The sequence below is a fragment of the Brachionichthys hirsutus genome, chromosome 10 (assembly GCF_040956055.1).
Source record: "Brachionichthys hirsutus isolate HB-005 chromosome 10, CSIRO-AGI_Bhir_v1, whole genome shotgun sequence".
Lineage (NCBI taxonomy): Eukaryota > Metazoa > Chordata > Actinopteri > Lophiiformes > Brachionichthyidae > Brachionichthys > Brachionichthys hirsutus.
Window position 1 is genome coordinate 7,955,795 of NC_090906.1, and position 16,319 is coordinate 7,972,113.

The window sequence follows — 16,319 nt, forward strand, 5'->3', positions numbered from 1 at the left end:
TTAATCCTTTTTATATCCCGCCCAGTCCATGCCTTTCTACCCATCTGGTTTCCTTTGTGGTGGGCTGAAATACTCTTGACTAGATGAAGTCTCTACATCATATCCCTCACGCAGTCTGAGCTCGCACAAGGAGCGTCTCTGGTCATTCTGTCCTCACAAAGAATGGGTAAACTACTCCTATCAATCTGTCTGCTATAATCTGCCTTAAAGACCTCCTCTCATGGACATTCCTATAGAGACAAGATTATAGTTTTGTGCCAAAGGGTAAAGAGAAAGCTCGTCAGTGGGAGTCAGCTCTGCCCTTGTTTGCTCTTTTTATCACTTGATATCTGCCATGTTTGACATATGTTTTGAAACATTTGCACTAGCCCTGTTCCCTGGCAGTTCCATCCTTAGCATCCTTCTACCGATATACCGTAGTTCCTGTCTCTCCTCTGGACATGTCGAAACCATCGTCGTCTTTTTAATCGACATTGTTTGAAAAAAAAAAAAACAATAAATAAAACTGGATAATAAAAAAGCAGGTATCATCTAGCATTACGGATCAAGAATATATTTGAATTTAAAGATGAACCGATATAAAGCACATGTGCATTTGTTTGCAATGCTGCAATCAGATCAAAGGTTGTTCTACAAATTGCATGAATTCTTCAGAATCCGTAACAAAAGCACTAGAAACTATTTCTCAACCATCCACATTTGACTATGTACTCTGAGATTACAAAGTACACCAAAAGTACTCAATAAAGTAAACTTAAAATGCAGATAACCCGTCTCTCCAACGAGCAGGGAGAATAAATTAAAACCAACACAGTCAACATGTGTTTGGTGAAGCAGGAGTCACCATCCTGTTATTTGCTTAAGAATAATAACCTGTTAATCCACAACTCAATTTAGGTAAATACGTCTTTACCAGTATGGCAGTACGGCATGTGAGGAAGGCGCCACAGAATACTGGTTTGTAAACTCTGGAATGCTGTGAAATTGAGAATTTTATCTTGAGGTGATATCAATAATCAGCATCCTTTCAATACCAAGAACTGGTTTAAGATGGAGGTCAACCGACACTGTAGTGCGCAACACTTTTAGATCATGTAACCAATGAAAACAATGAGAATAATAAGAAACAGTAGAAGTTCATGGTGAATGTATTTTCTTTTGTATTGCTAAAGCCCGAATTACATAATATTTCTCTCTAGCTTTATTTTTTGTATAAATTACAAAAATCACCATAATTTGACGTAACTCGAGTACAAAACTGTGAAAATCTGTCATGATGGACACTCGTGCTTTGAGATGTATACTCCTGAAAAAGCAGAACTGCCCCTTCTTTTCTTGTGACTGTGGTATAACCCACTGCCTTGCCACATGTGGCAGTTATTTTTACACTTTTAACGGTTTGAGCTCACAAATAACGAAAGGAAATTATTATTATTTTCTTCAACCCTACCAAGTTTGTTTATACAGCGACGAAAACCAACAGAGTGAATAGTTTGAGGACCTCTCATGAACATCATCCTCATTGCCTGTCTAAAGCAGTAAATCATTTTGTAACCCCCTCAGGTCATGCACCTTTGTGCCATCTGCACCTGGGACAAATTAAGCGGAAGATAGGGAAGTGGGAATTGGCCAAGGTCAGTCCCATGGGAAATAAGAAAAAGACGGGAGCCTTTTAGACACAGCATCTGATATAAAATGGGTTTGAAATGTCAACAAGACAAAAACTTCAGGCTCCAACCATGGCAGATTTATCTGTACCGACTTTTCAAAACGGTCTCCAAAGTGGAGACTTTTTGCTAAAAACAATGGTGAAACAACTGTTGTAGTCTTTTTCACATACACGGACAGCAAAGAGCCTACTATGGCGAGAAAAGCAACAAATATTTTGGACTGTTTGGTTTGTTTGTGCTGCAAGACTCTATTGAATTCATTAACTCTCTTCCAACGCAGATTTGCTGATCACCACTGATCTTATTCTATAATGTTGGGTTGAAAGTTAGACCACCAACTATCACCTCGGCCTACATCAGTTTTCTATAGCTACTTAGGGGTTTGGGTGGCTGACTTTCCTTGACATACATACAATAGCATACCCAATTACATTTGAATGGGAATAGTTTTGGAATTTATGTTTTTAAAAATAAAGTCGCCCCCCCCCCCCCGAAAACAGGGTTGTCTAAACGAGTCCTAAAGGCCCCCAATACTGCAATTCGCCATTACCCTTCCATGCAGCAGAGTGTCAATATTGGTAAAACTGTACAAACAAAGAGGCATTTTGCGTGTGTGTGTTTCTTCATTCGGTGAACCCGCACTAAGGTAATGTGACTCTCAGTCACAGCTGGAGGCCACTGGAGTCAGAGCTTTCACTAAGAGTATTAGAAATATTAAGTTACAACGTTGTGTGTCAGTAGACTTGAAACTTGAGCAGACATCGCTCTCTTCCAACATTATTTAAAATGCTTTAATAAAGTTGAAGGAAAATGCTCCCAACAGAGACGTCTTTAGAATGAACAGAGAAAAAACTTGCTTTGGCAACTTCTTCGTGCATGAAGTGATTTAAAAGACCAGAATGTCAGATCTAAATCATGTGAGGAAAAAAGAAGGTAGATGGGTGAAACATAACACTACAGTGTGAAATCAGTCAATTTACTCCTAAAATATCTAATTTGAAGACTCCATTACAACATCCTTTCACATTTTGTGTTTCCGTTTAAGGGCAAGAGAAAAGAGAATACCGGCTACTTGAATTAACACGTATTGCTCATGCCTGATGAGTCACAATGTAAATTCTAGTCCACAGTAGTTGACTGTGTGGGGAGCCAACAAAGCCACCCTTTGGACTTTGACCCCGATTAGCTATGTTCTGGAATATCAAACCAAACTTAGAATGTTTTTATCAAGATCAGTAACTGGACATATAATGCAATATGAACTTTCACACCAGCAGATAACAGAAAAGTTCAAATGAGACGGCAGAGTTTAAGCACAAACTACTGTGATTGATTGCCAAGAAGAAGAGAGACTTCATGATTAACAAGTCAAAAATGACCGAAGCATAGTGTCTTACATAAAAGGTTTTAATAAATAGGTTTAAGCAGCTATGCTCTTCATCAGGTCAGGGAGGAAACGCCATAATTTGAAGTAAGATGAATATTCTGTGAAGAGTTTGTGAAAATATGATGCACAGATGGGCTAAAATATATATATTTTTATATGCAGTGCCACAAAGATGGAGGTTTTTGTGCTAAATCCAGGTGGCCCAGTGTTTCATTAAACTTGTCTTCTTTGGGTGCAGTTATATAGTTGCTCAGTTTATTTTTGACATGTTGGACATCATTCACCACTTGGTCAAATGTATGAGACCTAAAAAGTATTTCTCCAGGAATATCTGCGTTCAAGTTGAATTTTCAAATGGAAACCAAATCTATAGTTAAATTAAGGTTTGCTTAGTTTTTTTTAAAGAAGGAAAGTTGGTAATCCCAATCAGCACTCAAAGACGATAGAAAATTTTAACCTGATGCAAACGTATATATCTGTATATAGTACCGGTATGTGTTTTGTGTACATGTACAAAAAAAGATTATAGGAATGCTTGCACATCTTCTACTTCCACCAGACATCACGGTCCAAAACAAGAATGGATGAAGCAAAGGAGGGAGGGAGCGACTCCAGGAATGAGCCTCAAGGGCAGTCAAACTGGAAATACAGGTGGGTATTAAAGAGCAGTATTTGTGCGGCTGGGTATATGCCCATGTGTATTTACGGAAAACGTTTTCATTGAGAACTCATCCATGCACGAAGCTGAGCAACAAAGAACATAGGAGGAGTTGAAAATGACACATCATTGTTTAATCATCTTACTTCACCCATCAATAAACATTCAGAACCAGTTTCAGTTGAATTTATATTGCAATGTTCTTCTTGTTGGGAAGTGGTGGAAAAAAACTGACTGCACAATGTTGGTGATTGAACTCTGAACCCTGAAATTGCTCATCCAGTTAAATGTTTTCTTGTCAGACAAGTTGAAAAATAAATATAGCCAAGCACCCTCAGCCTCTGTGTGCGTGAGAGAGGTTACAGGGCTGAATCTGACAACATAATACATTTTGTACATTCCTTGAAGTACAAGATACTCGCTATGTTGTGGTACTTATCGGTGCCAAGAGTATCGGTGCTGTCACTGTGGAGGCAAAGAAATGTTTTCCATTCGGGCATCACACAGACGCCCATGTTTTTCAGCAAGCCAACCTCTTCTTCAATAACAATAAGCATATTGCTTAAATAGGAAGTGAAAAATTGCTGGACAACTACAAGAATGCCAAACATGCAGAGTAAGTAGAGTCCCTGAAGTAACTGTTAAGACAGCTCTTCCTTCCAGACGGAACCAGGGTGGGACCGGAAGCTAGAAAAACTGATCTTTACACACACCCCTGCGGGATGTGCCAGTTTCATACACGATACATGAAGTCAAACAGGTAAATGTGGTGATTGAACACTTTCACACATAAAAAAAAAAAAATAACAGTAATTTCTCACAAATGCGCCGGTGCTTGGTAGGTTTATATATAATTTACAGATGCTAGTTAAGAAAAGGACTACTTTGGGGAGTTATAAACATCTTTGTTTCTGGAGTTATCACATAATGTTTCCTTATGACAAAACCCTTGGCCTCTTTGATTTCTGTTTTCAAGACCTTGCAGATCTCACAGGCCTTAGCCCGAGACAGTCATGCATTGTAATGCGATAAGAAAGGCCAGGTGGCCCACTGATCAGGTGCCAGACTGCTGAGCAAATGCCCACAATGCATCTACTATTGCTACCGTCAATTCTCTCCTCCCGAAGCCCAGAAAAGGTGAAGTATGGAAGGGGTCTCTCAAACCTCTCACAGGTAATCATTTGCACCATAAAATGCAGAGCTATTTGGGGAATGCTTAACAACCGAAGGCACCTGCTACACGGCTACCGCCGGAGAGCTAAATAGATTAATTCCACTTATTATTTCCTGTTTCAACAAACTCTTGTACAGTCTAATGGATAATTTTACAGAAACAACTACATCCATGATCAAACATACCTCAAATAACCTGACGCTCCGTCTTCAACATCAACGAGACAACTATATATTAAAATAAAATGTCTCATGTGAAAATGTGCACCTCTTCTGCATCCATTGGAGAAATGCATCCCCAAACCAAATGAAAATTACCATTCCATCAAATCAACGTATCAGTACGACTCTTACCTTGCAGTTGTTTAAACCGTCCTTCCAGGATGTTGGAGTACTGTACCTGATTAACAAACGCTGCTGGGGACAAGCAAGGCTCTCTGTCCCTGTGGTCCCACTCCATAGCTATTTTTCTGAATCTTTCTGGTAAATATTCCTCAGATTGTGACTGAGTGGGAGTTCTCCTGCATAGCACAGTGGGAGACAAAGATTCCCACTAAAAATCTATGAAATCCTTTGCAGGGTTCCCCCAAGACGATAATTTCAGGTCTCCAAAATGTCTTGGATTATCCGTCTCTCTCCTTCAATGCTGTGCCCAGTCATGTAAAACACTAGCTTGAAAATGTGGCAGTGCTCCTTTCTTCATCTACTGTATCCACCTTATCCAATGAAAACACAGTAGTGAGTGCATGGGTGGAGGCCTTTTTTTCTTCTTCAAGGAGTCATTTCAAACTAAACTGAGGAACAACATGTTCTCTTATTCCACCTCCTCTAGTGAAGAGTTCACCACACATATGGAATCTGAGCAAAGTCAAAAAAAAAAAAAAGAATTAGTAGCACTCCCTCGTTGGTCCAGAAAAAAAGAAAAGAAAAAAGAAACACTGGTGATTCCTTCCCTCCAAACTCTAGAAAGGCTTTTGCTGAACAGAGCAGGACAGAGCAGGGTGACTGGCTGCAGTCAGAAAGCTGTGTAAACAAAGCCTGCTGCTCCGTCTGAAAATGTAACCATTTGCATAAGGTGTGTTTGAGGGAGGAGCACAAAGGGAGAATATGGTGGTAAGATGAACGGAGGGAGGAGGTGTCAAAGCGGACTAAACCATTACGGTGCCTCACACACTGTAGCTTCAGGGGGATTACTGTATTCAACTCCACTTTAATTCCATGGAGTCCTGAGGCGTGGCCAGCCATAAAGGTATAGCACAAAAGTCTTCTTATCCCACTGGCAGGGTGTGTGGGCCCCTATTTCTGACATCATTCAACGCTCTGTTTACAGGTCTGTATGATAAGACAGGAAGGAAGTTACTGTGTCAGTCTCTGCAAAAAAAAAAAAAACTCTTTCCGGCACGAATAACGTCTTACATTTGCACACTTGTGCATCTGTTCTTCAGGCGGATGTCTGGGTGGCAACACATTAAGGACAAATACAGAGATGTCTGGTACTCCTTGTTAATTTGGGTCAATTTTTTTAAATGTCAAATTAAGTGTCTGCAGATATTTGAGGACAATGGGGTGCTGGGAGGTGAACATTACTGAACATTAAAGCCTTCAAGCACACATTATTGAGATTTTCAAGGGGACCTTTGCTTTTTGGTCTGTAAGAGGGCAGTGGTACAAATCAGTAGTTGTGGGGGGGGTTTCGGTCTATGTGTCATGATAAGCAGGCAGCATCTGGACAAGTCTCATTAGAGGAGCTAAAGCCCCAGGTGTTCTGTGACTGGGTATTTGTGAACTAATGAGATCCAAATGGAAACACACTTCTGTTTGCGGAACAGAGAGAAAGTGATGGACACATGCAGAGAAAAATTAAGGGGAACTGGTAAACCTCAGCAATGACCATTTCATTTGTTGAAATCACAAACAGAGGGAAGCGGAGCTGTGGGTGGAAAATCTGCATTGAGCAATGAGGCAGTTATGATAATTAATGGCGGTCTAGTGGGATGAATGAACTCAGAAAAGGAGGAACATGCGAGGGGGGGGGGGTGCACACTGCCAGAGGGAGAAAGGGCCGATGTATTGCTGCACATATGCATCTTATCCACCCTAAAGCACAACCCCTGCCAAGAACAAGCAGTATAGAAGGAGGCTGTAAGTGCATTTTGCTTTTGCAGCAAGAAGTCAGAACCAGTTTTTTTGTTTTGTTTCCAAAACACAATGAAGAATGTTTTATGACATGCCAACGTCCTGTTTTATATCATCTATACAAACTTTGGCTCCCTATACTTGATTATTGATTTTCCAGGTACTCATTAAAAGGAAAACAGTCTCTCATGTGTAAACACCTTTTCTGATAGGAAAGGGCACTTTTAAATACTGCTTCCAGTCTCTTTGCCTTCAGGCGGTATTGCTCCCCCCCCCCCCATCCTCCTTTTTCCTCTCTCTCTTGAATATCAGTGCTTTCCAGTTTCGATTTGTATCTAGGATATCCAATGATATGGCGAATAATATAATGATAATTTGAAGCCGTATGTCAACGTGCAAAAGCGTTGGCCTTTCCCACTGTGGCAGCTTCCACGAACATACCACGTGTAACCGTTTGAGTAAGAAGCAAGGCAGTAATTTACCAAGCTTGCCTCGCGAGACACACAGTATATATGCGAGTGGTTATTTATGCAAATTACAGTGATCTTAACATGTCGAATAGAAGTCTGTGTTTCTGCTGCCTCACACCTGGAGTGAGACAAGTCCAACAGACCAGAGGAGTGTACCTAGTTTGAACCAGGAAATGCAGCGATCGTATTACAGGAAAACCAAAGGACAAGTCAATGAGAAACTCTGTTAGAGAGCAGCAAAGGAGAGCAGCAGCTTAATGAATGAATGAATGGAGGTAAAAAGTCAAATCCGAGTGGCCATGAACTGCCCCTGGGGAAGATAAAGGTGCTGCATGCAGCATGTCAAGGAATGCGCACGTCAAGCCATGACTTGTTAAATAATGACGGCGTCACTGGGAGCACATCCGCACGCATCGCCATAATTACATGAGAGCAAAATATCTTGTAATACAAGTATTACAAACCCGCACACAGGGAACACTCGAAATGTGTTTCTGTAGGTGGGAGGACACGGACTGGCCTCCATTTCCAAGTTAAATGCCATCTGACTGACTACAGCAGTGCTCAAAGATCATCCAGTTTGGGGTGTTTGTGTGTGTGTGTGTGTGTGTGAGTGCGCGTACGTGTGCCCAGCTGCCTGTTGCTCCCCTCTGCTGGGTTTTACGAGACACTGCAACTTGTTTTGATGATTAACGATCGAGTTTTAATCTTTAGAATGAGAAAGCAGTGACGTAACCTTCAAGCTGGCATCACAATGCCGCCATTCCTGAGGTCAGCAGTGCATAAATGAGCAAGTTCCCTCAACGATAAGAAGAATGTTCAGAGCAAAGATTTGAATGCTCTGGGAACACTCTGGGGCCAACGGTAAAATTCAGATATCAGGACACGGTAAGTTTAGTGGGATACATCAGGTAGGTTACGTAGATTTGCATTTGAAATGGGGAGGGACTAAAGCCACGATCAGATTGATTTTGCCATTTAACGATTTCCGACCTAAATGGTTCCAGCACAAAAACTGTCATCAGGAAACAGCTTAAAGCTGGACAGACTTTGCACAGTCATGTTGTTCCAGCTGAGGAAACCAACTATTTTTTTTACATTTTGGATAGTGTAATTTTATTCATAGAGTATTTTCAGCTTTTCTCGGCCTAAAGTCTAGCCTCACTACCTCATTCCATCACTGCTCATTGCTCTTCGGTGAATTGCCACCTGACTTTGTCCTCCTTTTCAAAGTATTTCTGTCCTGCCCTATAAAGATAGAATTGTGCCTTTTGGGACAGAGAAGAATAAAGTATGTTCCCAAGTCTCCACCATTAACTTTGTTCAAATGACTGTCAATTTGACACCTTGGGTTGCATTAAAAAAAATTATAGCATTAGCAAATTGGTCAGTTTACAAGGGAAAAAGATTGGTGAAAAATTATCTTAGCTTCACCATTTTATAGGCAAATCCCTTTTTAATATAATTTCATGTTAGGGTAGTAACAAATTACAATTACAAACCTGCCGTTAAGATAACCTGATCCACCATAACAAAAGTTTTAGGGATAAAAACCACCATAGACTTCAAAAATGAACCTACAGTTCACAGCTTCTAACTGATTGACTAACCCTAATGTAACATGAGCTGACAACTGGGTGAGTATGTACGTATGTACCGTATAAATGGCCTATACGTATGCAAATATAAAAAAAGAATTCATTAATCAAATAATTTTCACGTCCGCTTTATCCCCCTTCCGGGTCACGGCTGTTCCTGGAGCCCATCCCAGCTTTTCTATGGGCGGGTATGTAGGTACACGGCGACACCCCGCATGCTCATACATTTACGGGGCCCGCGCTGCGTACCTGCGAGAGCCTTGATGCGTGACCGCTCAAAAAGGCGCGCAGAGCTGTTCTCATTATCCCAGTCCGTCTCTGCTGCGAGGTCCCAGCGGTTGTTGATGTCATTGTACTGCTGCTGGATCTCCAAGCTGTCAAAGTCCGTAGGGGAGATGGTGCTCATGGTGTCCAGCCTGGAGGAAAACACATTCAACCTACAGTTCAGACACGGACACACAAAAGCATAAGAAGTCAGCGGACACATTAGAGAACGGAGACGATGTAGAATACATCATTTCCATGAGTCTGATGCTTGAAATGTTTGTGACCAATATTTTGTGCGAAATTGGGTTACGCTGTGTGATGGTAGACTGTAGCCTTTATCACACACAACCTCTTCTATTTGAGATAAGTGGAGCAACTGTCATGAAGTAGTTGGGTTAGTAACTTTCAGGATAACTGCTGCTGCAAAACAAGGCAGAGTATTTATGGAACTGATAGCAGATGAATATGCATAGGGGGAAAATCTATAAATACACACAAGCAACCACTAAACCACATATTGGATTAGACCAGGGCGGTGCTGGAGAATCGAACATAAAGCTCAAGACCAATACTGAATTAATGTTGTCTATAAACTGGAATGGAGAGCACTCTGAGGGCACAGACCTCCGCCATGCAGCTCATTCCCCTCGTAATTGGATTTACACCGTCCACATGGCGATCTGGATCATCATCATGAGATTCTAATCTAAATTGTTCTTGGTATCTTTATAGAGCAACCATGAAAAGTAAAACTTAATCTAGAGTTTATTTTTGAATCCATAAATGGTTTTCAATTTAAAATGTATTTTTCCTGACCTCATTTTCGATCCGATCCAGATGAAATTCAGTCAAATTCCATAAACATAGGTCAATAATCAACAAAGATATTGAGGAACAAATTTTGAAGCTCCATTGACTGCAATGAATCAAAGTGATCCAGAATCCTTTGTTACCTCCTCGGCGGAGGCAACAAAGCTCCCAGACAATAACAGGAAATCTTTACCAGCATATGGCTCGTAATATTATGTCTATTTTATGTCTGCAATTCTTAATGTACATTTCATACTAGAAATTAAAATCACAACTTGTCAGATAACATTGTTATTCTCACTTATCAGATGCTTGTAGCTTCCACATTTCTCATTCTAGTTGCTTATGCTAATTCTAACTAGGTTATAAGAGCAAAACACTCAGCAAGAGCAACAATCAATATCTAATTAACATGGAGGGTTAACCCACGAGTTCAGCTTTCAGCAGGCAGACAGAGAATCACGTGTGCTTACATGCGTTCAGACACACACACACACACACACACACACACACACCATATCCTTACCATTACGCACTGATGTCTAAAGGGGGTGCGCATGTAGATTAAACCCCCCCCCCCCCAACTGAACTGAGCCTGGGGCCATTTGTTTAAGAGCATTGAACAGCTTAATAGACAATGTTGAGCAGTCAGTTTCCTAATCATGCATAGAGTTTATCTTCTGTCATGTCTGGCAGCTGTGTGGCTCTAAAAAACAAATCACCCCAAAAAAATAGAGAAGCTAAGATTTTTTTCATCCATCGAGTGTTCTGTTATGCAGTAAAACAGTTACACAAGTAAAACTCAGAAAATATACATTAAGAACTGTCTTTTACTATAATAAGAAGTGTACTTAATACTGCATCGGATGAGATTGAGAGCTTCAGATTTTGGCATTGTCAGTCGACCCTCTACTGAAGTATACCTTCTTATTGTTAAGTAATAGAAGTCAAATAAATTGTAAATAAAAAAAGGCAAATCCCATTAGTGTCAGATTAAAAGGAGGCTGGGAATACAATTTAAAGGCAGGGATTAGAGAAGAAGGCAGTGTAACATCCACACTATAAAACCCACCGTGTTCGTGTGTGTTCACTGTCATTTGAAGGTTGAACATTCTCTAAAATGTATTAATTAAACAGTCAAGAATGTTCACATCTCCATGACTTCCTAAATATCATCATTTCATTGTTGTGTGGGTTGTGCCGTTCGAGATAAAGAAGAGCTGCAGGGCGAGATTTATTCACGGCTTAAAATAACCGAAACGTCACAGTACGGAAGCAAGAGCCACACATTATCCAGGACTGGCTGGGTGGCAATGGAGTCAATCCGTCTGTGGGAGTGGACCAGGGTGGGGCTGGAGAGGGGCGGGGGCAGTGAGGTCACGGGAGTGCGGCTGTGGCAAATGGAGGGCAATCCTTGTGTTGTTGTGGTTAAGGAGAGGCTCAATGTCTGAGCTAATCGCTCCTCAGTGGATCAGACACACAATCCCCCGACCCACTATGATGCAACACTCTGCACTCGTCCTACCACACGAGTGCAGCACAAAACCCACACATGCAGATGGAGCTTTTACACCCCCACCAAGACCGAACCGCTGAACGTCTAAACGGCACACACAAATCCACCTGCTAGCCACTAGCAGCTAGTAGGTGGTGTATCTCGTGTATCAGGACACAAAATGGGTCGGCTCAACACCCACAATCATGTTAGACAGATTTGTGACTGCCTCGCGCCGAGTCCAGAGATGAACTGTAACTTCGTTCTGTAAAGATAAAAATTATAATATAATGGAGTCCTACGAACTTCTTTCATAAGAAACTTCTGGGAAGATCAAATGTCTGTAATGCACTGCTCGACAACACCGCTCATCGCAGACGGGCAGACAGATGTGCTACATCAAAGGGATTCAATGAAAGGAAATGCCCAAAACGCCTAATCCTCTAACACACATCAATGTAATGAACGATTTAGAGTCTGTCATGTATCCTTGAGAGTGCAATCAAGGCAAACAAAAGCCAGTTTTTTCATATATAACACCACCATTGTTTCTCTAAACTCAAAGCGAGAAAGCTGAATACGTACTGAAGTGTGCCTGAATAAGAACAGCGCTTCAAAAGAGGAGCCTGAAAGTGGGGCACAGATGAAGGCCTCAGGGCTAAAGCCAGCTTCTGACCCGACAGACTCAAACCAGACTGTCACGCCCATCAGACTGACAATGGTTAGGAAAGCAGGGCGGAGCCAGCTGCATGACAGACAGCACCCCCCATCGCTCTCTGTCATCCATTCATCCCTCCCAGAGCTGCTTCCCTCTGCAGCTGGTTTTGTTCTCAGTGAACCCATTAATAGAGCCACAATCAGGTGCATGTGTGGGGTTCTAGGCCAGTGAACATTAGCCATCCATGCTGCGATCACACCACACAAAGGCAGCAGGCCTGCCATAAAGCGCTTATCAAAATCCTCAGTATGCCAGTGGCATGCAAAATATAGAACGTTTTAAATACCGGTACTTTACTGATAAATATAAATATATTTGTGGCTTCAAAGCAGCCAGGAGCTGCTGGTTGAGGTGGATGGGACCCAAATCAGTTTTGGGATATCCAAACGAGCCTGCAGGGTGGGGAGGCAGATCCCACAATGCATCGCACAAAGCGTGGCCCCACACAATGTAGGAGTCAGCAGAGAGCCGAGGACAGCCGTTCAAGCCTTTCCTGTGTGCAGGGACGAGCAGCCAGAGGCCCGGCGGCTGATCCCGGCCTGAATGCCCTGCTGAATGGGAGAGCAAAGGGCCTTTGTTGACCTGTAGCATCACATTCATCAAACACTAAATCCGTCAGCATAATCTCCACACATGGACAGAGAATTTACTTTGTCAGTCTTCTATACACGACACACGGTACTTAATTTAATACAAGTTTCATTTATAAAAGGGCCGACTTCTCTTATTTTTAGACCAGTTTTTTTAATCAAGTAAAAAATACAATGTTGAAATAAAATACAGAATATTACCTTTGTGACAAATGTTGCCACTTTTTTGGACATCCAATTCAAAACCTGTTAACATTTGCATCTTTCTCATCAATCAGGAAATGAGAGTCATCACTGCTGCTGAGTGTCTCTGTACGCAATGTCTGGCCTCACAACAAAGGGGGCGCGTGCCAGAAGTGCTTCCAGATGGGTTGAATCTGGCATCACTGCAAATAAACACGGACGCTACTTTCCATTGTACTGTGGTGGTGAAGTACACGGAGAATGAGATGTTAAATGAAGACAGTAAATCTGTGAGCAGTGTGTTAGTACCGGTACTACGGTTCACTGCAGCACAATGACAGCGTGAAAGGCAGGAACAAAAAAAGAAGAAAGAAAAGAGGCTTGTTCCAGAGGGATTTTGAGCATCAGCACTATAGGGGGGGGGGGGGGGGGGGACATTCACAGACCAATCCCATTGTTGAACTGTTCATCGGGCCAGCCATCCAGCGGGACAGCTAACAGCAATATCTCATTCGTCTATCTGTCATCACATCCAGGCTGTGCCTCATCAGTAGGGCTTTACAGTCTGCCTGTGACCACCAAACACTTCAACAAGTACACACCAGGGCCTTTTAGTTAAGAACAATCACACAACATACGACAACGTCAGCATATTTTATCCAGTTAGCTTGGAAAATGTGAATTAACTTCAAAGGCACTGCTACAATATTAAATGGATCGCAAACTATTTTATACAAACAGACAGCAAAAGAGGGAAATGATTCCACATCCTTTAAATAGGTGCTTATCTTGTATGATACAATAAAAAATGTACATTTATCTGATGTAGATATGATAATGTTTCATGTTAATGAAATTGTATCTGAATGGCAGCTCTCTGTGTGTGTGTGTGTGATGATGACGATGGTATTTAGTGACATCATTGCACTGCGGTTAGATTTCAGCCTCAGCTCCAAAGAGATGTTGTTAATTATTAAATACCGTTTGCAGCCCGAGTCATCCTCACACATAAAGCCGCCTGGAGACAAAGGTCCATGAACGCCATCCCCACAGAAATGCAAACCCATCCTGTCGCCCTCTGCTGGTGGACGTCGAACGTGAAACAAACAAAGCCTGGGTACGCGGCGTAAATGTATTCCATCATTTCATGAACGAATCATTCATCACGTTGCCTTTTTAATCTACTTTAAAATTAAAGACGACTAAAGTCATAGCATAGAAACACTAGCAACCATTTACACTTGGGAACAAATTAGAGTCACCAATTCTAATATAGAGTATTGCATGTTTTGTGTCTGTGGGAGGAACAACAAAGAACACGCACGCAGACTTAGGAAGAACATGCTAACTTTACACAGGAAGGTTCCATGTCCACAAACGGCCATCCTGTAAATTCCCCTTTAAAAACACCTAGCCATATATATTATGGTGGTTTGATGCTATAGCTAATGAGTGTTATTTGCAATGTGCATTTGCTAGAATGTTGTGATTCAATACATATCAGATGAAGCGGCTACAAATTCTTATTTTGCACATCGTCTCCCGTGACGTTGTTCCATTATCTAAAATGACAGAAGATAGATTTTAAAAACTAATCGTGACAAATAGCTACCATGAAATCTTTGAATGCAAACTATCCACCCTATAATAGAACTTCAACTACCTTCAGTTAGAGCAGCTCATCTAGGATGAAGTTTTACTTCATTATCGTACAAGATGAAGTATTTTTTTTTCTCTCCATATTTTTCAATGGGCAGTTGCCTCCATAGGCCACGAAACGCGGTTCTCCACGTGGTGGCCAGCTCTCCATCAACAACATAATAAAAGGTCGTGGCTTTAGACGTGCACGAGGTTCGAAGCAAACACACAATGTACACAACCGCCTGTTTCCTCACTGGCCCTTTCACTCGCTGATATGTTTTGCTTTGTTGCATTTCACACTTTCATCCCTCCCTGCTATGATTCACAATCCCAGGCCAGGCCAGGGCACGCACGCACGCACGCACGCACGCACGCAGTATTAAATCTCAGTTCGATCATAGCATTAGCACACACACACAGACGGCGTTCACACTAGAGCAGATGTTGAGTCGCACAGGGCAGATCCACGGGCTGGTTTGCGTGGCGGACCCACGCAGATAAAAAGAAAATGTGGTTTACCAACAAAAGGCAAGACACGGAGATAGATCCCGGTTACGGCGGTACACACCGCGTCTCAAAGCGGGCTGATAACAGGCGAGCTGTCGGTGAATATAAAGCAGAATACAGTTTACAAATGGATACATTCCTGCTGTGTGTGTGTGTGTGTGTGTGTGTGCTAATAGCAGAGGTAAGCTAGCAGCAGTCACCTGGATACAAGACGCCCCCTCTTTCATTAGCTTGGTTATTAGCGGTTAGCCTAAAAAAACACACACAAATATATATATATATACATATAAATACCACGCTTACCCTTTGTTCTGCCTTCTGTCGATATTCGGACCGCCCGCGTCACTCGGTGGGGTATTTCACCAACATGAACGCCAGATTTATTTATTCACACAAATAAATGTCTTTCTGTTCCGTCCGCATCCTCGAGGAAGATGTATCCCTCCGCGCTGCAACGGCGGCGGCGGCGTACGAAAGAATTTATGCTTTTTATATATATATATATATAAATATAGGTTTCCGATCAGGGAGGAAAAATAGTCGGTGAGAAGGAGAACCCGTTCAGAGGCAGGTATGAGACGGATATCCGCAGCGGCTTCTTCTCCTCCCCCCTCCCGCACGACCGGGCATCAAAGAGGTCCGTCCGAGCTTCTCTCACTACCGCCGCCTGTTCCCGTTCAACAGGGAAAAGAATGGAAAAGTCAACGCGTGCGTGCGTGGGTGTCTGGGTGGTGCGTGCGTGCGTGTGTGCGTGTGTGTGTGTGCGTGCGTGGGTGGGCTGCTGCTGACCCACAGTCAACACGTGAAACAGAATTCACAACGATCACACACGATCTGGTGCTGTCCCTGGTGCTAAACCTGAAATCCTTCACGTTCACGTACAAATGGAAGCAAAATAATAATAGTAAATGGTAAAAGTATACCGTTTATCAACTGGTATAGCCATAAAGAGTTCACTGCAACAAATATCCAACAAATATAAGCAAAATAAATACACTTAGCCCATTCTTCATGGG

At 42.1% G+C, this 16,319-nt stretch overlaps 1 protein-coding gene across 3 annotated transcripts in view; it reads right to left on the reverse strand.

Annotated features, from left to right (window-relative positions):
- sptbn2 (spectrin, beta, non-erythrocytic 2) overlaps positions 1–9,498 on the reverse strand; it is a 28,640-nt gene extending 19,142 nt beyond the window's left edge. For 2 of the 3 annotated variants that reach the window (XM_068744875.1, XM_068744874.1), the window contains exon 1: positions 9,342–9,498. In XM_068744875.1, coding sequence (XP_068600976.1) covers positions 9,342–9,498 — 157 coding nt within the window. Of the gene's footprint in view, positions 1–5,242; positions 5,351–9,341 lie in introns of all 3 variants that reach the window. The other variant, XM_068744873.1, reaches the window with a different exon arrangement.
- Positions 9,499–16,319: the final 6,821 nt, after the last annotated feature.